The sequence below is a fragment of the Budorcas taxicolor genome, chromosome 1 (genome assembly GCF_023091745.1).
Source record: "Budorcas taxicolor isolate Tak-1 chromosome 1, Takin1.1, whole genome shotgun sequence".
In the NCBI taxonomy this organism is placed as follows: Eukaryota; Metazoa; Chordata; class Mammalia; order Artiodactyla; family Bovidae; genus Budorcas; species Budorcas taxicolor.
The window spans coordinates 70,965,380-70,989,154 of NC_068910.1; the positions used below are offsets into that span (position 1 = coordinate 70,965,380).

Here is a 23,775-nt window from a genome sequence, read left to right on the forward strand (position 1 = left end):
GGAATTTCAGGGCCATTTTGACTTTCTTATAATTTTCAATATTCTAAATTATCTCGAGTGTATATAATCTTATAATGCAAAAAAAAATGTTAAAATTAATTTTTATGTACATATCTACTTTATTTTGTTCAACTACATGTTGGCTAATGTTAATGTAGAAATAGGCCCATCCTTGAGCTGGGTCCCTGGACTCTGGTCAATTCTGCCATTATCCAGAGACCCTGACTCACTGCACTGCCTATGACGTTAGTGAAAAGGTGAAAAGTGAAAGTTGCTCAGTTGTGTCCAACTCTTTGCAACCCCCTGGACTATACTGTCCACGGAATTCTCCAGGCCAGAATACTGGAGTGACAATTTCTCAATAGCCCGGACCTCTTTTCTGAATTTTGGGAAGGACTGGAACCAAAGTACTCTGCAGCCACCCAGAGAGGCTTCTGATTCAGTGACCACGTTAGTTATCTTTACTGCCACATTGTCACATGACAGAACTGAGTTCATGACATTCACTTGGCAAATGGCTTATAGTCACTCTGAGTGCTTCTGGGTGGCATCACACCAAGCAAGAGATTTAAACTCCATCTGATTAAAAGTAATGAAGTGAGACCAACAACTCATTTTTGTTTGCAGGGCATTGGCCCTGTGACGTGTTGCTAATCATTTCGACATTTACATCTCTAGTATTTAGTATCTCAGTGATGTTGGAAGTTGTATTAAGCATGTTTCCTCAACATACAGATGAAGAGTGGAGGAAAGTTTCCAATAGTGAGAATAAGGAGGAAGCATGAAAGGGGAGATTAAATTCACAGAGCTCTCTCTCTCTCTCTCTCCCTTCCCCCCTCCCCCTCTCCACTCTCTCCTTGTCTGTGGACGTCAGCATGTGATCAGCTGGCGCTTGGTGTGGCTGCTCTCTTTGGTCCTTCCCATAGCTCCTCCGTCAGTGCTGTGCAGTCTATTTGCAACGCTCTCGAGGTTCCACATATACAGACTCGCTGGAAACACCCCTCCGTGGACAACAGAGACCTGTTCTACATCAACCTCTACCCCGATTATGCGGCTATCAGCAGGGCAGTCTTGGATCTGGTCCTCTACTACAACTGGAAGACAGTGACCGTGGTGTATGAAGATAGCACAGGTATGGGACTCTCACAAGCCCTCACCTGGCCATGTGTGGTTGGCATAAAGGGAGCCAGAGTATTCTCTAGGCATTGACTCATCAGGCAGAGTGCATGAAGACGGGTTTTTTATATGAAGCTAATTGAGTATTCTAGTTTGGATGCCCCATGTGTAGCTGGTTCCTATCAACTCCCCAAAGGGTTGCTCCTTTCTGATGACCCTTTCATCATCAAACTTAAGTGCAATTTAATGTATCCAGCTCCATTAAGAATATGACCACGGCTCCATTGTTAAATAAAACAGAGAAAGTTTGGAAACAACCACTTCTAAGTATGATTCCAGTTCAATAAGTAGCTATGCAAATGTCTTGAAAAGTTTCTAAGATAGGTAAAGCAACTGTACTCCAATAAAAATTAATAAAAAATTAAGTACATCAACAGAAGAATCCAGTTAGAGCTTGTATTGATAGATCTGATCATTTCATGGGGAAAGGACTAGGAACCCTTGTAATAAGTCCTTAATGAAACTCGCTTTGTTTCACCGGCTAACTTTAAGGTGAAGGACAGACATGTGCTGAGCACCTCACTAGACATTTCTCTGACCTTACCCAATTGGAAGTTTCTTTCATTGGTACCTTCCCCCCTTGCTTTCTGTTTACATTTTGAGGTTTGTTAGAGTTAAAGACCCCTTTCATGCAGTTTAAATTCTGCCAGTAACACTTCCCACATAGAAAAGTCCAAGTCCTTCTAATTTAAAGCTCTTCACCATCTAACCATTCTCATCTTCATTAACCCAAGTACTAAGTGAGCTATATCCCCAGTTCTCTCACATCATTTCTTAAATACCCCCAAGTGCATCCCAGATCTTTCTTTCTGAGGCTGGCCCCTCACTTTGGAAGGTCTGCCACATAAGCTCCAAGGTGATAAGTTCCCCCACTCTCCATGATCACACTCAACTCCCCTTTCTTTCTAAAGCTCTCTGAGACCACACTGGGAGTTAACAGCACATTATAAATATAAGCATTATATTACATGCTCTCATGATCTATTTAAATGTTTATGAGACTAGACATTCCAAAAAGTTGGAATTTTACCTTATTTTTAAAATCTGCTACCTAGCACTATATACCTAGTCCTGGCATATAGGGAAGTGCTTAGTAATTACGTGTCGAAAGAATAACACTATTTTCTTTCTGGAATTTTTTTTCGAGAATCGATATTATCTCCTTTCCTTAATCTATACATTTGGTAGTAAGGCTAATAAAATTATCAGCAACAATTAACGAAACCAAACATTTCTAAACTTTTTAATAGTATCTCACTTTTTCACTCTTTCTCACGAGATACTAGCATTTATGGATACTGTTCCTCAGAAAATGAACAAGGAGCCTCCTCTATTTGGCACTAAACTCTGTTTCCATTTTCAGCTGTCAGATAAAAGTGACTTTTGTGGTTGGAAATATGCATTTATGTATTTTCTTATACCTCATCTCATTTTAGAAAGAAGTAAATTAGTTGACTGTATATATAATTTATAAATACCAAATTCAAAATAGTCCTACTAGGAAGGATAAGCTACAGGCAGTGGCAGTGGCTTTTTGGAGCGTCACCTGCTTGCTGTGAAGGAAGAAAATATATTAACAAATGAACTCCATATGTATACTTTAAAACCCTTATGGTATACATTATATTATATACTGGTATAGTATACCTTTCATGTTGTCTACCTTTGTACATAGAGAATCCCATGAGTTAATAAAATAATGCTGTGGACGGAGGAGCCTGGTGAGCTACAGTCCATGGGGTAGCGAAGAGTCAGACACGACTGAGCAACTTCACTTTCACTTTTCACTCTCATGCATTGGAGAAGGAAATGGCAACCCACTCCAGTGTTCTTGCCTGGAGAATCCCAGGGACGGGGGAGACTGGTGGGCTGCCGTCTATGGGGTCGCACAGAGTCAGACACGACTGAAGCGACTTAGCAGCAGCAGCAGCAGTACACTCTTTAGCATAATTTTCTCTCATTATTTCTACCATTTCCAGCAAAACAGTACCATCTAAAAGGAAAACAAATCAATGAATAATATTGAGACAGCTGGATTTAATTTACTAAAGGTGTGGGCATAACTTGTAGACTGCAAATTGTATTGAGAAAAACTATAATTTGCAAACGAATAATATAAAAGTGATATCCTAACCACCGTTTCGATTTCAAGTGAGTTCCCAAAACTGACAGCCATTTTGCATAGAGGGAATTTGAACTATCATTTCTATTACCTTTAAAAAGAAACTGAAATCTCTTCATTCCTATTGAGTTCACCTGAGCACAGTTGCTCATTAAATACTTATTAAAATTGAAAAATCCAAAATGAGTGTGTTTGCCCATTAAGTTAGAGATGATTCATGGTAAAATGATTTTGCTCACAAAGACATTAAAAATGTAAATGAATAATCAATTGAGCTGTTAAATTGGAACCCAGAGAGTAAACAGGTCAACTGAGATCAATAAGAGCAGACATCTTTTGACTCCGAGTGGGTTTAATACTGCTTGACTCAGGGATTTGATTGCCGTAATTATCAAGCCATAAAATGGAGAAAACTTAGTAAACCTGAAGGAAAAGAAAGGACTTAGGTGTGCTCAGCACCCGCCCTTAAGTACCCATTAAAGAGAGCACTTTATTGGGATTTGTTTAGGAGTTTGTTAAATAGCCTGAAGCCAGCGCAGATGTCTATGGGACTAAATGGTCCATGATTTCCATTGAACACTGTGGAACACTGTGCGTGTCCCTGAGGACAAAGTCCAAATCATTATATTCTAGTAGGCAGAATTCTGTCCTCTAGAAGAGCAAGCGTAGAGACCCCAGAGAACAGTTACGGGGAGTGAAGTTTTGCCTCGCTTCCTGTCCCTCTGTTGCCGGGATGTTCTTCCCATCAGTCACCTGCTTCTCTCTGACTCCCACACTTACCCTAGGCAATGGGAAACTGCTGCTCATTGGTCACCCCCTCTGTTTCATTAGACCCCCGGTGGAAGCCTGGCTTCCATCCCTCCACATGCATCAAAAAGAGCTGAGAAGCTGAGCACCAAATGCAGTGTGGAGAGTATTCAGCAGTTTCTGCTTTCTCACGGCCAATGTTTGTGAAATCTAAGCACCGTCAGTTCTGTAGAACAAGGGCCTGCAAACTTTTTTCTCAAAGGGGCTGGATATTAATCCTCTATAGTTCAGGTTTTATGAGCCATAGTGCCTTGGTCACAACTATTCTGCTGACGTAGCAAGAAAACAGTCACAGACAGTATGGAAATGGACAAGTATAGTGTGTTCTAATAAACCTTTGGGATTCCCTAATAGCTCAGTTGGTAAAGAATCTGCCTGCAATGCAGGAGTCTCCGGTTCAATTCCTGGGTCAAGAAGATCCACTGGAGAAGGATTAGGCTACCCACTCCAGTATTCTTGGGCTTCCCTTGTGACTCAGCTGGTAAAGAATCCGTCTGCAATACGGGAGACCTGGGTTCAATCCCTGGGTTGAGAAAATCCCCTGGAGAAGGGAAAGGCTACCCACTCCAGTATTCTGGCCTGGAGAATTTCATAGACTGTAAAGTCCATGGGGTTGCAAAGAGTTGGACACAACTGAGCAACTTGCACTGCACTAATAAACCTTTATTTACAACAAATAAGGAAGCCAGTGTGGCTGGATTACAGTGAGAAGGAAGATGTGACTCTGTCACACTTGTGGGCCTTAAAGATCATGGAGGGCTTTGTAGATTATTGGAATAAGCTTCGGTTCCTCATGAAATGGGCAACCATTGCAGAGTTTTCAGAAGAGGAGTGACATGATCAAATTTATATCATAAAAAGATCATGCTGGCCTTTGTATAATAAAATGACATAGAGAGGCAAGCATAAAATCGGTGGCTCCTACTGAAATCAAGGCAAGAGATGAAAGTGATATCAATAGAGGAGTGAGGAATGGTCAGATACTGGAAGCATTTTGATGTTGAGCTAGCATAATGCTCTGAGGGAGTGTAGGCTGGATGAAAGAAATAGAGGAGTCAAAGATAACTAAGCTTTTCAGCCTGAGCCAAAGGATGGAGTTACCTTTACCTGAGATGAGAAAAGATATATATGGACATAGTTTGGAGAAATAAGGATATCAGGTAAGAATTCAGTCATAGATCTGTTCTTTGATTTTACAATGTCTGGTAGACCTCCACATGTAGTTGAGGAGGAGGCAGTTAATATATGAATCTGGAGTTCAGGAATGTAGTGGACACTGGGATACAAACTCAAGGGTCCTCAGGATATTGATGGAACTAGATGAGGCCATCAGTTAAGTCAGTTCCATCCAGATATGTTCATAAAACATAGTACTTAAGATTTTCTTTATCCATGGTTACCTTTTTCAACACATCAGAGCGTGAAATTTATAAAATGCAGCCTATGATAAAGAAGTATTATCTGTCACTTACTTCAAACATAGTCTCAAAGTTTTACAATGAGGATTCATTTGAAATAATCTAACATATACAAAAATGTCAGTGATTAAAAAAACAGTGAATCCAGAAAAGAAAACCCAAGAAAAATGACAACCACAAAAATTACAATAACTAAAGTCTCAAAGTGCTGACTGATTGCCATGCACTATTCTAATTATCTAATGTAATTAACTCATTTAAAATGCTCAACCACCCTGTAAGTAAGTGCAATAGCGACTCTTTGGCTATATTTAAACAGTGACTTGGGTTTGTTATGCCTATGATATTTTCCTTCGTTTCCCCAAAGAAAATAGAAATATACTGTATAGAAGCAAGAACCTACAAAGGTCTAAAATTTGGACTTGAAGACAATTAAACGTTTTGACATAGGTGGTCAAGCCAAAAAATAAACAATCAGTACCAAGTAAAGAAATAAGTGAATTTTTCATCTTAGCAATCATAATTTACTTCTCTGTGTTGTTATGATCACCTGTGCTAGCCAAACCATTCTGCTACACACCCTCCTACAATCCTACCTGAAGTAGCTGGAGAATGGAAAATTCTGGGCACTCAGTACCAACACGATAATATATTACAGTTCTTTTCCTTCTGCCCTTACTCTTTCTACCCTTTCTGTTTACCCACTCTAATCCTCTGACCAGAACCCTTCAAAATTTCAGATTTCTGCTCAGGAAACCAATCTTTAGATATTTCATGGTGACATTATTTTTATCTGCCATTGATATTAGCCAGAATTCAGGACCAAAACATACTGGTAGAGCTAAGTAGCACATAGTTAATCTCGAATATTTTGACTAGATTCTTCTATGGGGCTCTTTTCCATTAAGAGACACAAATTTTCTTTCGGCAGTCTTCAGCCTTTTTTGATGCCCTTTTGAAAAACCATACATACGAATATCTGCACTTAAAAGTGCTGTATTTCCCCAGGTAATTCACTCACTCACTCATCTCCATTTCTCAGTCTGGTTTTTTCCTCCCCTCTGGAGAGTATATAGATCCCCTTAAGAATCCTATTAGATTTGGATGTATTAATATACTAACATGTTTGTGAAATGCCATTTTGCATGTTTCCAAGTTCACATGAAGATGAAATTAATATTTAAAATGTGTGATCTTATCTTTGGGTCCCATCACATTCATTTTTATGACATCAAATCCACTGATGTGGTACATATAAATGAACAGGGAATTGGATTAAGACTTCAGAAAACCTAGGTACCTTTCCTTTGAACTGCTGCTCATTAAATATAACTGGAGCTGTCCAAAAATGGATTGAGCTGCAAAAAGTGAGGTAGAGAATTTCCCAAACTAATAGGTGTTCAGCAGCAGCTGTGTAGAGGGGATTCATGCATCAAGGAGGGGTCTGACCTTTAAGGTCTCTTCCAATGCCTGGCATCTGTGACTCATTTTCAGGGCCAATTCAAACAATTAACCTCACTCTACCTCACTTTCCTTACTGTAAAATAGGACTGACACCTAACCACCGCAGAGGTATCTTCTGAGGTTTACTGAGCTATTTATAAGACATATAGGATACTTCATAAGAAGGGGCAATGCAAATAGCAAAGTTTAATATTATTTAAGGAGAAGGCAGGGGAATTTTTAAACTTCTACTGGAAATAGTGGGTTCTTTTTTTCTCCTCCATATGCTCCACCTGTTCCCAGAGTTGATGTGCATGCAAATCAGCATTTTTCTGTGCCATGTCTGAGTACATGGAGCAGATAGATGGCCCAAGAAAGTGTTTAGAATTGGCCACTTGGACACTTTTGAAACTTATCTCTATGTGCAGAGCCCAGCTCAAACTCATAGGGAATAAACAGGCTCCTTGCTCTCAAGCAAACGCTTTTCAAAACCACAGGTGCAGTTTACCATCATTGCATTGCTGGAGGTGGGAGTGGAGGAAGGAGGCTCATGTTTTGTCTTTTTATTGAGAAAGATTTGAACTTAGAGAAAAATGGCAAGAAATACACAGTGAACTCCTATACCTCCTACATCTAAGTTTAGCAGCTGTCATCATTTGCCCTGGGCTTCCCTGGTAGCTCAGATGGTAAGACGTCCGCCTGCAATGTGGGAAACCTGGGTTCGATCCCTGGGTCGGGAAGATTCCCTGGAGAAGGAAATGGCAACCCTCTCCAGTATACTTGCCTGGAAAATTCCACTGACATGGATGGAGTAGCCTGGTAGGCTACAGTCCATGGGATCACAAAGAGTCGGACACGACTGAGCAACTTCACTTCACCTCATCATTTGCCCACATTTGATTTAATATTCTACAGAGTCTCTCAGTGCAAAAGCAGCAACAACAAGTAGCAGTGTTGTTGAACTATTTGAAAGTAAGTGGCAGATAGCATGACTATTCTACTTCTAAATAAATTAGTGTATATTTCCTAAGACCAAGGATCTTCCGTTTTTATAACCACACTACAATGATCAAATATAGGAAACTTAACATTGATACAATTTTTATACATCAATATCAATATTAATATCAATACAGATATATGATATGCCAGTTTCTCTAATTATCCCAATTGCATTTTTAAAAAATTCAGGATCTCTCATTGCATTTATTGGTCATGTCCTTTTAGTCTCCTTTGGTCTAAAGCAATTTGACTTTTCCTTGTCTTTCATGACTTTAACATTTTTGAAGAGTCCACAGCAATTTTACCTGAGAATGTCCCTCGGTTGGGTTTGTTTGGTTGCCTCCATTTCTGCATTTTTAAGGTTTTTGGAGCGTCGCCGGGCTTCCTGGGTGGCTCAGTGGTAAAGAATCCTCCTGCAGTGCAGGAGACACCAATTTTATTCCTGGTTTAGGCAGATCCCCTGGAGAAGGAAATGGCAAGCCACTCCAGTATTCTTGCCTGGGAAATCCCATGGACAGAGGAGCCTGGCAGGCTACAGTCCATGGGGTCACAAAGAGTCAGACATGACAGGGTGACTAAACAACGACAAACTACGCAGCGGGCTGGAAAACCCATCACCATTGCCAGGTTTGCCTGCACCCTTACCATTCTCTCCAACTGGACTCCAATCCTGGAAGCACTGGCTGACGGGCAGGGCTGTCATCCTCACAAAGGAGGACCATTAGCAAAAAGGAAGTGAAGTGAAAAGTTAAGTCACGTCCAACTCTTCCAACCCCATGGACTATACAATCCATGGAATTCTCCCAGCCAGAATGCTGGAGTTGGTAGCTGTTCCCTTCTCCAGGGGATCTTACCGACCAAGGAATCAAACTGAGGTCTCCTGCATTACAAGTGGCTTCTTTACCAACTGCGCTATTAGGGTAGCGCAGCAAAATTAGGAGTAGTGTCCAAATCAATGGAAAAGGCAGTGGCACCTCACTCTAATACTCTTGCCTGGGAAATCGCATGGACGGAGGAGCCTGTAGACTGAAGTCCATGGGGTCACGAAGAGTCGGACACGACTGAGCGACTTCGCTTTCACTTTGCACTTTCCTGCATTGGGTTGCATTGGCAACCCACTCCAGTGTTCTTGCCTGGAGAATCCCAGGGACCGGGGAGCCTGGTGGGCTCCCTATGGGGTCTATGGGGTCGCAGAGTTGGACACAGCTGAAGCGACTTAGCAGCAGCAGCAGCAGTCCAAATCAATTATCTTTCCCTGAAGTAATGACTAGTTTAAAAACAAGTTTTAACTTCTTTACAATGAGATGTAAACGATTAATGGATTGCTGCAAAATGCAAACAAAAGGGAAGGCTTCTCTAAATGTTTGTCTCCTGTGAACTAAAAAAGCCTTTCAAATTGTAAATTCTGCTGTTTGTTAATGAGGGCAGAAAGGTTGTTTTTTCCTTTTTTTGAAAGCAAACAATTGCTTTGGAAGAGAAATGTAAACCTCCCCTTCCTTGCTCTTTATTCTTTCTGCATCTTGGGTCTGTAATCTGTAAATCTGCTGATGCTCTCTTTCCTGAGGCAAATTCACCTGTATAAGGACAAAATGAGTAAATTAGGGTTTAGCAGTGAGTTTCTCCAAAAGATGAATTTAGTCCAATTAAAAGCTAGTCTTTTGTACTGAGTTCTCCTTTCTCTTGATATTAAAAACTTTCTTTTATGAAACAATTGTGGAAGATCACAGTTACTTTTTTGGAGGAGGAGGGAGCCTGTTTATTAATGGATTCATTTGCCAAATAAAGGCTGAATGTTTTATGCTGGTCTAAATTTCTTTCTTTCTCTCTATTTATTTACACAGATATTTATTTATATAGTTAGTTAGTCATTCAGTCAGTTAAATATTTGATCTTAAATTTCATAGTTGGGTTCAGTTCAGTTCAGTTTGGTTGCTCAGTCATGTCCGGCTCTTTGCGACCCCGTGAACTGCTGCACGCCAGGCCTCCCTGTCCATCACCAACTCCCAGAGTTCACTCAAACTCACGTCCATCGATGCCATCCAGCCATCTCATCCTCTGTTGTCCCTTTCTCCTCCTGCCCCCAATCCCTCTCAGCATCAGTCTTTTCCAATGAGTCAACTCTTCTTCCAGTACTTTGGCTAATGAGGTGGCCAAAGTACTGGAGATTCAGCTTTAGCATCAGTCCTTCCAAAGAAATCCCAGGACTGATCTCCTTAGAATGGACTGGTTGGATCTCCTGGCAGTTCAAGTGACTCTCAAGAGTCTTCTCCAACACCACAGTTCAAAAGCATCAGTTCTTCAGCACTCAGCTTTCTTCACAGTCCAACTCTCATATCCATAAATGACTACTGGAAAAACCATAGCCTTGACTAGATGGACCTTTGTTGGCCAAGTAATGTCTTTGCTTTTGAATATGCTATTTAGGTTGGTCATCACTTTCCTTCCAAGGAGTAAGCGTCTTTTAATTCCATGGCGCAATCACCATCTACAGTGATTTTGGAGCCCCCCAAAATAAAGTCTGACACTGTTTCCACTGTTTCCCCATCTATTTCCCATGAAGTGATGGGACTCGATGCCATGATCTTCGTTTTCTGAATGTTGAGCTTTAAGCCAACTTTTTCACTCTCCTCTTTCACTTTCATCGAGAGGCTTTTTAGTTCCTCTTCACTTTCTGCCATAAAGGTGGTGTCATCTGCATATCTGAGGTTATTGATATTTCTCCCAGCAATCTTGATTCCAGCCTGTGGTTCTTCCAGCCCAGCATTTCTCATGATGTACTCTGCATATAAGTTAAATACGCAGGGTGACAATATACAGCCTTGACGTACTCCTTTTCCTATTTGGAACCAGTCTATTTTTCTATAGTCAGGAGGGGTGATTGATTTGGTGAAAAGAGCCCTGGATTGAGCAGTCAGAGGTGGACCTGGCTTTATGCCCTATATCTGCCTCCCAGTTGCCATCAGTTCAGTTTAGTTCAGTTCAGTCGCTCAGTCGTGTCCAACTCTTTGGGACCCCGTGAGTCAACTCACTCAGTAACCATACTCAACATTAAAAAAACTGAGATCATGCCATCGGGTCCCATCACTTCATGGCAAATAGAAGGGGAGAAAGTGGAAGCAGGGACAGGTTTTCTCTTCTTAAGCTCCAGAATCACTGCAGATGGTGACTGCAGCCATGAAATTAGAAGACAATTGCTTCTTGGAAGGAAGGCTATGACAAACCTAGATGGTGCATTATAAAGTTAAGACATTACTTTGCCAACAAAGTCCTTATGGTCAAAGCTGTGTGTGTTTTTTTTTTTCCGTAGTCATGTACAGATGTGAGAGTTAGACCATAGAGAAGACTGAGCGCCTAAGAATTGATGCTTTCAAACTATGGTGCTGGAGAGGACTCTTGAGAGTCCCTTGGACAGCAAGGAAATGAAACCAGTCAATCCTAAGGGAAATCAACCCTGGATACTCATTGTAAGGATTGATGCTGAAGCAGAAGCTCCAGTACTTTGGCCACCAATGAGAACAGCCAACTCATTAGAAAAGACCCTGATGCTGGGAAAGATTGAAGGCAAATGGAGAAGAGGGCAGCAGAGGGTGAGATGATTAGATAGCATCACTGACTCAGTGAACATGAGCTTTAGCAAATTCAGGGAGATAGTGGAGGACAGGGAAGCCTGGCATACTGCAGTCCATGGGGTCCCAAAGAGTTGGACATGACTTAGTGACTGAATAACAGTAAGCCTTAACACAACGTTGAGCAAGTTGGTCCAGCCCCAATTAGCCTTGGGTCATAATTTATGAAATTAAGTAATAAGAGCTGTCCATGTACATCACAAGATTTGATGGAATGAAAGAAGACCTTAAAGCAAGATGTATTCATGTGTTTCCAACTCTTAGTGTGGTACTTGGCATACAGTGAACAGCCAGGAAATGTTTTCCCATAAACATGAATGAATGAAGGGAGAGAAAGCATTCAACTTTAAAGGCTCTTAATGTGTCTGGGAAGATGCACTTCAAGACTGACATTCCATTTAGCAAAGAACAAAAGAGCAGCTTGTGGCAGCATATGAAATGAAATTCTTAAAATTTTTGCTTATTTTATTTAAAGGCCACGTTGATCTCCCTTGTGGCCATGCTCAAATTAAAAAAAAAAAAAATCTGATTATAAAGCAAGAGGGCAATAGGGGAAAAAAAAAATTATGGGAGAGACTCACAAGTAGCCTAGAGTAAAGAAGAAAGGAGAGTGGGTACCTCTTTCAACTTTTTCCCCATCCCATCAAATAATCCAAAATTATACCTGTTCCCTCAAGCATCAACAAATTTGTATTTGCAATGCATGATGGTGACATGGAAAGACTGAGAGCTGGACCCACAGGCAATTTGAATCCACGGCTCCTCCTAACATTGTAACCATGAGTAAGTTACTTCATTACTCTGAGCCTTGATTTTCGTATGTGAAATAATGAAGATGAAAACACTTTCTTCACAGGGTTATTGTAAAGAGGAACAAATGCACAAGTCTGTGTCCTCAGTTTTGTTCTAGTTACCCACCAGGTGCTCAGGACAAGTGATTCTGGAAGTAAGAGGACAAGTAACAGCCCGTGGGTGTAGCCCGTGGCTCCTCTGTCCATAAGATTCTTCAGGCAAGAATACTGGAGTGGTTTGCCACTTCCCCCTCCAAGGTATCTTCCCAACCCAGGGATCAAACTGGCATCTCCTGTGTCTCCTGCATTGCAAGCAGATTCTTTACCTACTGAACCACTGAGCCACTGAGGAAGTAGGTGAGGTAATTGGGAGCCTTTAACCACATCAGTACCTGGGAGACTTCAATCACACTGATTTGAAAAGAAGCAAGTTCCCAGGAAGTTAAAAAATGAAGACGGATAATGAGCACTGAATTTTGATAGGATTCTACAACTCCTTCTTTCCTTGTGTTGATTCATTTAACCCTGAAGAGTAACTTTCTCTCAAATTTACTGTACTTCAGAACCACACTTACCCAAGGTGTGAGAGAACTCATAACATTTTAGACACAAAAATGTAGCTTCTAGGGGGAAGGGTAAAAGTGAGAGTGTTAGTCGCTCAGTCGTGTCCGACTCTTTGTGACCCCATGGAGTGTAGCCCACAAGGCTCCTCTGTCCATGGGGTTTCCCAGGCAAGAACGCTGGAGTGGGTTGCCATTTCCTTCTCCAGGGGATCTTCCCAACCTGGGGAAAGAAACTGGGTCTCCTTCACTGCAGGCAGATTCTTACAAATAACTAAATAAACAAAACAAAAAAATAAAAAAAGTGCCTCAAGTCCAGAGGTAGCCAGCGTGTATATGCTATCTTGCATGGTGCATACCACGATTTCTATCTGAAGAGTGACAAAGCTTAACATTTCCTATTGATTACTTGAAGCTGACACATCCTGAAGGCACAGACTGTGTAATAAAAAAAAAATATTCAATTTTCCAGTGGGAGTCCTTGAGTAAGAGCCAATATCGTGCAGTGTAACAAACACCAGTTAACATTAGGGAAATAAGGCTCAGGCTTTATATAGCTGTTTTTCTTGCCTTAGTAAAACACTTCTGTTTGAAACAATGGTGCAGTTCACTGGATTTATTTTTGTGGTGAATTAAACATTATTCCTCAAGTTAGTTGAGTTAGCTGTATACACTCCTATAAGCACCAATGGTAGATTTTTTAAAGAATATGCTTCTGCCCTTATTATCATGACTTTTTAAATATTCAGTGGTCTTTTCTTTTAATCAAGAAAGTATTTTCCCATTCAATATTCAATTATATTAGAAAGAAAAAACAAGCCATTTATAAATAGCTTATATGGCAGGAACTGAAAGATGATATAGAACAGCCCAACCAATTAACTGCAAAACAGTATGTTATATATAAATATTTGATGAAAGGGTTGCAGAGGTTTATAGTCCCAAGAAATTCTAGTATTTTGCTGTTTGTTTGTTTGTTTTTAAGTAAGACGGTATATCCATTACCTCAAGGACCTTTGAAAACATCAAGCAAATTTTGTTTACAAAAGTTTTACAGTTATTGACTTGATTTGCTAACGATTTGTGGTGAAAGCTGGAGAGGACAATTGCATTCTAAAAAAAATTCAAAATCCTCTTGGGAAAATTGTGCTTCTAGCCACATATACCCACAAAAGGAAAATATAGTATGATCCACCATAGAAGCAAGAATGACAAATGAGCAGTCAATAATGCAACCTTTAGGTAGGTGGCCTCTTGATATATTGGGGGAATGATATGAGTTCGACTGTAAATGGCAATAAACAAATACTCTGGACAGAACAGTCTGTTGCCTGATTGAATGTCATTTTCTAGGTCTCATTCGCCTGCAAGAGCTCATCAAAGCTCCCTCCAGATATAATATTAAAATCAAAATCCGCCAGCTGCCCTCTGGGAATAAAGATGCTAAGCCGTTACTCAAGGAAATGAAGAAAGGCAAGGAGTTCTACGTGATATTTGATTGTTCACATGAAACAGCCGCTGAGATCCTTAAGCAGGTAAGAGGGGGAGGGAGGAAGAGAAAAGGAGGGGAATGTGTTCATTTCTCTTTCTCAAAAATGCCATCCGGTATCACTGAGTGCGGCATGGTAAAACTCCAGCAGTTCATTTAGGCTGAAGATTGCAGTTTTCAGAAGCCTTTTAAAGAGCCACTGGGCTCAGGTTTCTTTGAAACCAGCTGTTGGTATGGTCCTGTGTCCTTCTTGAGAGATTAGTAGATCTGGCCAGCAGACATTGAGATGAGTATCATTTCAAGGTGATAAAGCATCTCTTTTATTTTATGTCTCAGAAACCCACCAGATTTTATTTATACAGTGCCTGACTTGTCCTAAATACGTCTTCCTCATGGCAAGTCCTCTTCTGTGAAACATGCAAGATTTCAAGTGTGGTAAAAAAGGGAAACAGGGAGAAGTCACAGAAAAGATGCTTCTCTCTCCTCATTTGTTCCATACCAGGAGCTGCCACGCCTTGATCTCCATGGATAATGTGGGTGAAAACACTTGATAAATTGTGAAACCTTATATAAATGGAAGATGAATGTAATGTTAAGAGTGATAACAACAGAGTAGTACTTTCTGGACATTTCGGGATGTATAGCATTGCCTAAGAAAGTTCAGAATTAAAAGAAAAAAAAAAAGATTAAACCTAGACTGCTGCTGCTAGTACTGCTAAGTCGCTTCAGTCGTGTCCGACTCTGTGCGACCCCATAGACGGCAGCCCACCAGGCTCCCCCGTCCCTGGGATTCTCCAGGCAAGAACACTGGAGTGGGTTGCCATTTCCTTCTCCAATGCATGAAAGTGAAAAGTGAAAGTGAAGTTGCTCAGTCATGCCTGACTCTTCGCAACCCCATGGACTGCAGCCTACCAGGCTCCTCTGCCCATGGGACTTTTCAGGCAAGAGTAATGGAGTGAGTTGCTATTGTCTTCTCTGAAACCTAGACTGCTGCTGCTGCTGCTAAGTCGCTTCAGTCATGTCCGACTCTGTGCGACCCTATAGACAGCAGTCCACCAGGCTCCCCCGTCGCTGGGATTCTCCAGGCAAGAACACTGGAGTGGGTTGCCATTTCCTTCTCCAATGCATGAAAGTGAAAAGTGAAAGTGAAGTAGTGGCTCTCAAATCAGAGTGATTTCACCCCTCAGGGACTTCTAGATGTCTGGAGACATTTCTGGTCGTCGTACAGGGGACAGTGGCACTCCACCGACAGCTAGTAATTCGACGCCAAGGATGCTGCTAAACATCCCATCAGGCACAAAGTCCACACCCCTCCCCCATCTGCAACAGAGGACTATTTAGCCTACAATGCCTTGAGAAATGCCTTGTCTAGCATAGACAAAGACAATGGGAAAAGCAAGCTGGGGGTTTAAAATAGAAGCATTCCACATACATTGTTAATATAGACATTTGCTCTTCTCTTTCTGACTTTCTGCACTCTGTAAGATAGTCTCTAGGTTTCCAGATGACCCGACTTTGCTCCTTTTTATGGCTGAGTAATAGTCCATTGAATATATGTACCACATCTTTATCCATTCAATTCAAGAGTGAATATAGCTCTGGCTATTGTAAATAGTGCTACAGTAAACATTGGGGTGCATGAGGGAGGGGATATATATATACATGTAGCTGAGTCATGTTGTACAGCGGAAACTAACACCGCATTGTAAAGCAACTGTACCTCAACAAATGCTTATAAAATAATAACAATAAAATAGAAGCATTAATAAGAGTCAGGGAATTGAATTGAAGGAAAGTAGGCAAAAGTAACCAGGTTATATTTACATGACCAGACTGGTGACTTTCTGATTTTCAAGTGGTCACTGTCGCCTAAGGCAATGTTTTTATCTAAAATGGCACAAGGTGTTATTGCACTCTGCAGGCTTCCCAGGTGGCTCAGAGGGTAAAGAATCTGCCTGCAGTTCAGGAGACTCAGTTTCCATCCCTGGGTAGGGAAGATCCCCTGAAGAAGGAAATAGCTACCCACTCTAGATTCTTGCCTGGAGAATCCCATAGACAGATGAGTCCATGGAGTCACAGAGAATCAGACACGACTGAGTAACTAACACATATTTACTTACTTACTAGTTTAAAAGATATTGGTTGGGTGAGCTGTGTGGTTGACTGGTAATGCACACTAATTTCACAAGTAGACCAACCCCTCCATGCAGGTGCAGAGCTGTGGATTTCTGAGTAACTTGGAAGAGATCTCTTGGCACAGTCGTCCTGCTTGACTCTCCAGTCTTATATCTAATACCTGAAGGGCATTTCTTGGAAGCCACTGAGTCACAGGATGCATTTAAAATTGCCACTGAAAACAATCATAGACATCATCAAAGCGAATCCTCTCACTTTATAGGAGGTAACATGACTTTCCATAGTGACCCAGCCAAGAACTAGAACTCAGCCTCCTCTATCCCACCTGGTGGTTTTTCCACTGTATCACGTTTCTTCTCCAGTTAGGCAGACTAGCCGTTACTTACTTCTAAACTACAGTTCCATTAACATGTCTTTGGATATTATAAGTACCTTTCAGTAAAGAAAGCAAGCATATTGCAGTGATGTCAGCACTGAAAGGTGAATAAATATAATCAGCTGCCCTTTATCCCAAAGCTTCATTTGAGAATTTTAATGCAGTCATTAAAGTGTGTAATGGAGTGTGGACCAGAACTGAGAAAAACACCCAGATTTTATGCGGAGCCCTCAAAATGGAAAGAAGCATCCTATCGCAAGAGTCTTTTATAAGTGAAGCCAGGGACTTCTGTTACATTTAAGGGGATGATTTGCTGATGAGGCTTCTCTTGGTTAGAAATCTATTTGGCTCACATAACTGGTCATATCTCTCCCAAAGGGCAGGCTTGGAACAGGCAAGAGAAATGCCTGGTGGTCATGCAAGGGGCTGCTAGCTTCTTCTCTATTTTGCTAAATGTGGATATACAGTTCCTTTGATTACAAGTGATTCTTTCCTTGTAGAATAGAGATTACATCATTCAAAGGAAATTTTTTAAATGAAAATAAAAACAGAAAATCATCCAAGATAAGCCCTCTCAAGGATTGTCTGATAGGGGCAAAGGAAAATAGGATCAGTTCAATTTTGCCCAAGCCATTGACCCGAACACTTCTTTCTCCATCCTGTCTTATCATGTTTTATCTTGCATTTGCTTTCCCTACTCATCTGAATGGTACAACTGGCTATGGAGCTGAGGGAAAGCAATTGAAGAGACTGTTCATCCCCTCTTTGTTCTAGACCAAAGATCTGAAAAAATTGGGAGGGGAGGGGAACCTTTTTAAAAGGTTCCAACATGAAACCCTTATCTTACTGCATGGGGTAGAAGTATTACCCATTTTTGAAATCAAAGCAAAGGACCCAGGTTGGTTGGATGGGCTTCATTTGGACCTCCAAGAATCTGTTATGGTTTGAAAAGTTATAAAAAAGGCCTTAGGACTTTCTATTCTGGGCAAAGTGGGGCACCCTGTGTGAATGGATACTCTGTGTGATTCAGTTGAACTTGCTCCATTATCCCTGGGCAACTACATATAGAAGCTTTTTCTAAGACCTTTCCTGCATGTCTGTGGAGTATCTCTAGGGAGTTTGAGGATTCAGAAGTCTAGGGTCCTATTCCAGCCACCACTTAACCTATCTCTTTCTCCTGAGGGAAAGAAAGGAAGGAAAGAGACTCATCTCTTTCACAGAGACGCCAAAGATGGCAACTGACACCCTGTATGTCATCTCATGTCATCTCAGGTTGTTGTTATTGTTGTTTAACATCCAACTCTTTGAGACTCCGTGGACTGCAGCACGCTAGGTTTCCCTGTCCTTCACTATCTCCCAAAGTTTTCCCTGACCTTCACTATCTCCCAAAGTTTGCTCCCAAAGTTTGCTCAATTTCATGTCCATTGAGTCAGTGATGCCGTCCAACCATCTCATCCTCTGCCGCACCCTTCTCTTCCTGCCTTCAATCTTTCCCAACATCAGGGCCTTTTCCAATGAGTAGGCTCACTGCATCAGTTGGTCAGAGTATTGGAGATTCAGCTTCAGCATCAGTCCTTGCAGTGAATATTCAGGGTTGATTTCCTTTAGGATTGACTGCTTTTCCTGGTTTATCACAGTCTATCCTGAGGTAAATTTGGCATTCTCACTTCAGAGTTGACAACACTGAAGCTCAGATGGGTTAAGTGCTTCATACAAGGTCACTCTCTGAACTGCCAGACTGGGTCTGCAGACCACCTGATCTCAGAAACTGTGAGTCTACTTTACCATAAAGGGCCTGCATTTCAGAATGGAGAAGCCTTCCATTCTGAACTAGGCTTCCATCAATGTCTGGGGAAAATACAACCACTTACTGCTCTTCTCCTTTAGATGAAATTAGTATTATTGGCTTTTACTTCTTTGGTGACTACAATTACTGCTGAGAAAATTTTCTCTGCCAGGTCAACTTGGCTTTCTTCTCATGCACATTTCTCATTATTTTTCTATACTTCCCTACACCTTCATCATATTTTACCACTTTTTAATGATTCTTTAGAAAAGAGAAATCCAATGCACTTTAAGGAAGATATTTGACATTTATCTAAAAGTAAAAACTGGGAGAAAGTCTATAGTCATTCTTGGGCATGCTAATCACTTCAGCAAAGTAATTATTTCTATTCATATTGAACAAGTACTATATGATGAGAATCTGAAAAGTTATTTCCCAAAAATTTGTTAGAAATTCAAATGTCAAGACTTGATTAGGCTACGGAGGAGCAGAGCTCTCGTGTGAACAAACTGTCTTTGTGAATTTCTGCAGTCTGAGAGTGGCCCCAACAAGCGTCAACATACACATGGGACCATCAGGTCACTAGGGGTCTTCTTCACCCCCTGTCCCCCAACCACCTCCCAGCAGGCATCCTGCTGCTTTCAGAGGATGCTGCGCACCACTTAATCCACCGTTAATGTCGAAATCCCAGGTCACCAGCTCCTCCTGACTTCTACCTCCCCCAGGTCTCTTTCTCCTCCCCATGACTCCTCACTGTCTGCCATATTTTCACTTCCTCTTATTCCCATGGAGTGTGATTCTACCAAGAGCATAGCTGATGGCAGATGAGTTTAAAGATGAGGCACAGGGTAGGAGGACTCTGGTCAGGGAATTCCAAACATATGTCTAGTGTCATGCTGGGTGATAGGCCACATTCTCCTTTCATAAACATTAGAGCCTTTGATAAAACTGGTACTATCTTTTTTTTTTTTTTTTTGCAAATGAAAATTGAATCTCAGGGACAGTATTAATTTTATCAACCGAACATGCTCTTAATGCAAACTCCTGTGACCTATGTAATATAACCCACCCTCCCCCCTCTAGCCTCTTTGTCTCCAATACCCTATTTCAGGGACACTCTGCCTGGATATGTAACATGGCCTCTTTCCCTTTGGTATGACTTTTGCACTTGCAATTGCCAATACCTTTTTCCAAAGTCAGCCTCACCTAACCCATTGTGATTAATCACTGGGAGATAAAGAAGAAAGAACTCATTTTTTTTAATATTTATTTATTTGGCTACAACAGGTCTTAATTGTGACAGTCAGGATCTTTTTTTGCAGTGCATGGATTCTCTAGTCGCAGTATGTGGGCTCAGTAGTTGTAATGTGCAGGCTGAGTTGCTACACAGCTTATGGGATTTTAGTTCCCCCACCAGGGATCGAGAGGCTTTCCAGGTGGCTCAGTGGGTAAAGGATCTGCCTGCAATGCAGGAGATGTGGAAGACATGGGTTTCATCCCTGGGTTGGGAAGATCTGCTGGAGGAAGAAATGGCAACCCAGTCCAGTTTTCTTGTCTGGAGAATCTGATGAACAAAGGAACCTGGTGGGCTACAGTCCACGGAGTCTCAAAGACTCGGACAAGACTGAAACAACTCCACACCAGTGATCGAACTCACATTCCCTGCCTTGCAAGGCAGATCACAGGGAAGTCCCAAAAAAGGAAGTCGTTTCTCGTCCCCTGTGACCTTGCACTCTACTTAGTTGCTTTGTAACACTATTAAAAATTTATAATTAATGAAAGACATTGATCCATTTGTTATCCGTATCCCCTCCTATACTCTTCTATAAAAGAGGATATACGCCTTCTTTGTCTCATTCTCCCAAATCCCCAATATCAATTACGTTAACACACAATAAGAGCTCAATACATTTCTACTGAATGAATAAATAAAACACATGTTCCAAGAACTGTGCTTGAGGCTGTTCATAAATAATCTCTCTTCTACCCCACTCAGTATGCTGAACTCTCAGCTCTATCAGGCACAGTGGACAAGTCCTCTGTGCCTCAGTTTCTTCAAAAGAAAGGTTTCATTCAACCCCAAAGTCCTGTATTATTAACTGTGATACGTTTGAGCTAATAAAATGCATTTCACGACCTGAAAATAAACGTGCTTCTTTGGAGAAGAGCAGAGTTGTTTTCAAACCTTGTAATAGGATTGAGAAAGCAAGTCAGTATTTCAAGCATAAGTAGTGGAAACTTAATGGTCCTCTGATGGGGAGGGAGGGGACGCAATGGTGCTCCATCCAGCTGGGATACTGCTCTAGGGCTGGACCGATTTTCTGAGCCAGAGAGTGGCCACTGGGTGAGTGAGAACATACTGTTTCTGACTCAGGAAACCTGTTCTCTTGTTTACATGAGCAAGTACATCAGAGGGGAGATGTTTTCCTCCCTTACAACACTCGTGGCAATAAGCATTAAGCTATAATTGAACCATTAGTCTCCATAAAACATTTTAGTACCAAAATATTTTGTAGAATTATATTGCATTTTCTCCCATCAACATTTGTGTGCTTTTGTTGCTTTTTTTCCTTTCCTTTTGTTTCAATTAACATAAAAATGAGGCCAGACAGAAAATGCATTTTTTTTTTTTTAATGCCCAGCTTCCCTCTGCTAGGAAGTGCAGTGGCAATGCTGATTAATCAAATAATTTTGTGCATTGATTTTTTTTCCCTCATATAAGCTATGCCTAACAGCTGTGACTAAGGCAAGAGGAAGTAGTTCAATGGGTATAATTTCACTTTTTAGATGGGTTTCATTTCACGTTTTCACAGGACAGAAACACCATCAGTCTTCATGTCTTAGGACAGAAGACATCAAATTAAGCAGTATACACTGACATGATAAGAGGTTGCACACCTGTGTTTGGAACTTACATCACTAAGTCATCCCCAAGTCCATTATTTCTAGTCATAGAATGCACAGAATAAGTCAAAGATCATAGAAGCTACCTTTTACTCAACACTTATCATGTGCCAGGTACTGTGCAAAGCAGGTTAAATGAATCATTCATTTAATTTGTATGAGAAAATTCTGCATACAAGAAACTGACAGAGCTCAGAGAGGTTTCATAACTTACCCAAAGTCACAGAACTAGCTAGTGGCTAGGCTGTGATTTGATACTTGTCTCAGGATTTAACAGGAAAAGAAAGTATCTTATTCTACTGCTATTGTGTACATCAAGATGTCAAATGATTCTTCAAGTAATGCCACCTGGAACACACTTAATTAAGCTTTCTACTTCTTGAATGCAGTTATTTCCCTTGATTCTCAGATATCCAATCATTTCTAGTTTACACAAGTCCTCAAGAAATGCTGTTTCTACTGAAGCCCAGTAGTGAACATTGTAGGGACTCGGTAGAGCAATTTATTCTTTCATCCAACACCTATTTGTCGAGCACTGATTGAAGGTGATAAAGACACAACAGCAAAGACAATAACAAAACCCCAAATGTTTGCCACTTTAAGGCAATAAGAGAACTTGAAACTGAATGTCACAAGAGTTTAGCTATCCAGTGCCAAATACTGGTTGGAGATCATGAAGCTAATTTCTAACGTGGTAAGGGACTGTGACTAGAGTCTTGGACTGAAAGTCGTGAGTTGCAAATTCTTGTCTTCTCCTAATAGGAGAAAATAAACACCACTTATTGGGTATATAAATGTGTGTGTCAGAATAGGCTATGTATTGACTAAAATGACATCTTTTTACTGTCTCAAAATATCCCATGTGACAGATGAGAAAAATGAGGTTACAGGGCTAGGGCTAGAATTTCAAACCAGGGTCTAAAGTGCCATTGATCTGAATTTCTTAGACCCTCTTAATGTTCTACTTTGAACAAGTCTGTTTATGCCTGTCAACCCAGTCAGCTCATCTGTAAAAAAGGATTGTTGGGTTCTATTCTAATTGTTGCTAATCTTCCCTTTAGCTCTGAGCTTCCATGCATATAAGTGAGCAAGAATCCTCTTACTAGTGTCTAGACATAAAGAACTTGCACATGGCCTTGTACTTAGTTGACTTTCGAAGAAATGGGGAAATAATTAAGCAGTTCGTTCTTTTTTAAGGCTTTTGAGAGTCCTTTAGTAGTCTTTGAGACACTTAATTGATGATAAGTTCATTACTTGGATAAATTCTGACAATGTAATAGTGATGAATCTCAATTTATACTAACTAGATGATAATTTGTAGTATGTTATATAATTATTTGGCAGCACATTCCTATCCTAATTATGTTTCTCTCGGGCTGATATTAAAATCTATTTACAATTCCTGAGCACATAGTTAGTTTGGGTTGTAAGGAATAGTCATAGATATGAGTGTGTTATTAAATATACACAAGAATTAATTGAGCTTTATGAATAATCAATGATTTCCTGAAGGGGTTTGCAATTTGTTTATATTCTTAGTGTACAAGATGCCCTTTTGAGAATTCTCTAAAATCTTCAATGAGTAGATTTGGAAAAGGACTTAGATTTGTTTCAATCTGAATTGAGAGGTAATAAAAATCACATATATGCCTCAGAAAGTGCTCTAATGCTTAATTCCAGCTACATCAAAATTTGGCTGTAATAGGCAATAAGAGAAATTATCTTTGCGATGGAATTGGGAGCAATTTAAAAGGAATCATATAAAGAGTCTTAAGACTGTATCAAAGCATGTCTTAAGCCCAAGTAGAATCAATGAACCTCAGCTCTATTTAAAATTTTAAGGGGGTCTGTGTCCCTCAGCATGCCTGTCTCAGGGGAAAGGATCCATAGCTTCTATCAGATTCCATAAAGAGGCCTGAAGACTGAAGTAGGTTAGAAATCAATTTGTTATGTTAATTATACCTGTTTCTTCAACCGTTCATAAATGCAAAGTGAAAGTGAAGTCACTCAGTCGTGTCTGACTCTTTGCAACCCCATGGACTGTAGCCTACCAGGCTCCTCCATCCAAGGAATTTTCCAAGCAAGAGTACTGGAGTGGGTTGCCATTTCCTTCTCCAGAGGATCTTCCTGACCCAGGGA

The 23,775-nt window shown here is 40.8% G+C and overlaps 1 protein-coding gene across 1 annotated transcript in view; it reads left to right on the top strand.

Moving 5' to 3' along the window:
- Positions 1 to 23,775, top strand: part of GRIK1 (glutamate ionotropic receptor kainate type subunit 1) — a 465,170-nt gene that overhangs the window by 298,962 nt on the left and 142,433 nt on the right. Inside the window, exons 3-4 of the mRNA XM_052636330.1 lie at positions 875 to 1,132; positions 14,299 to 14,480. Of these exons, the coding sequence (XP_052492290.1) occupies positions 875 to 1,132; positions 14,299 to 14,480 (440 nt within the window). The remainder of the gene's footprint in view (positions 1 to 874; positions 1,133 to 14,298; positions 14,481 to 23,775) is intronic.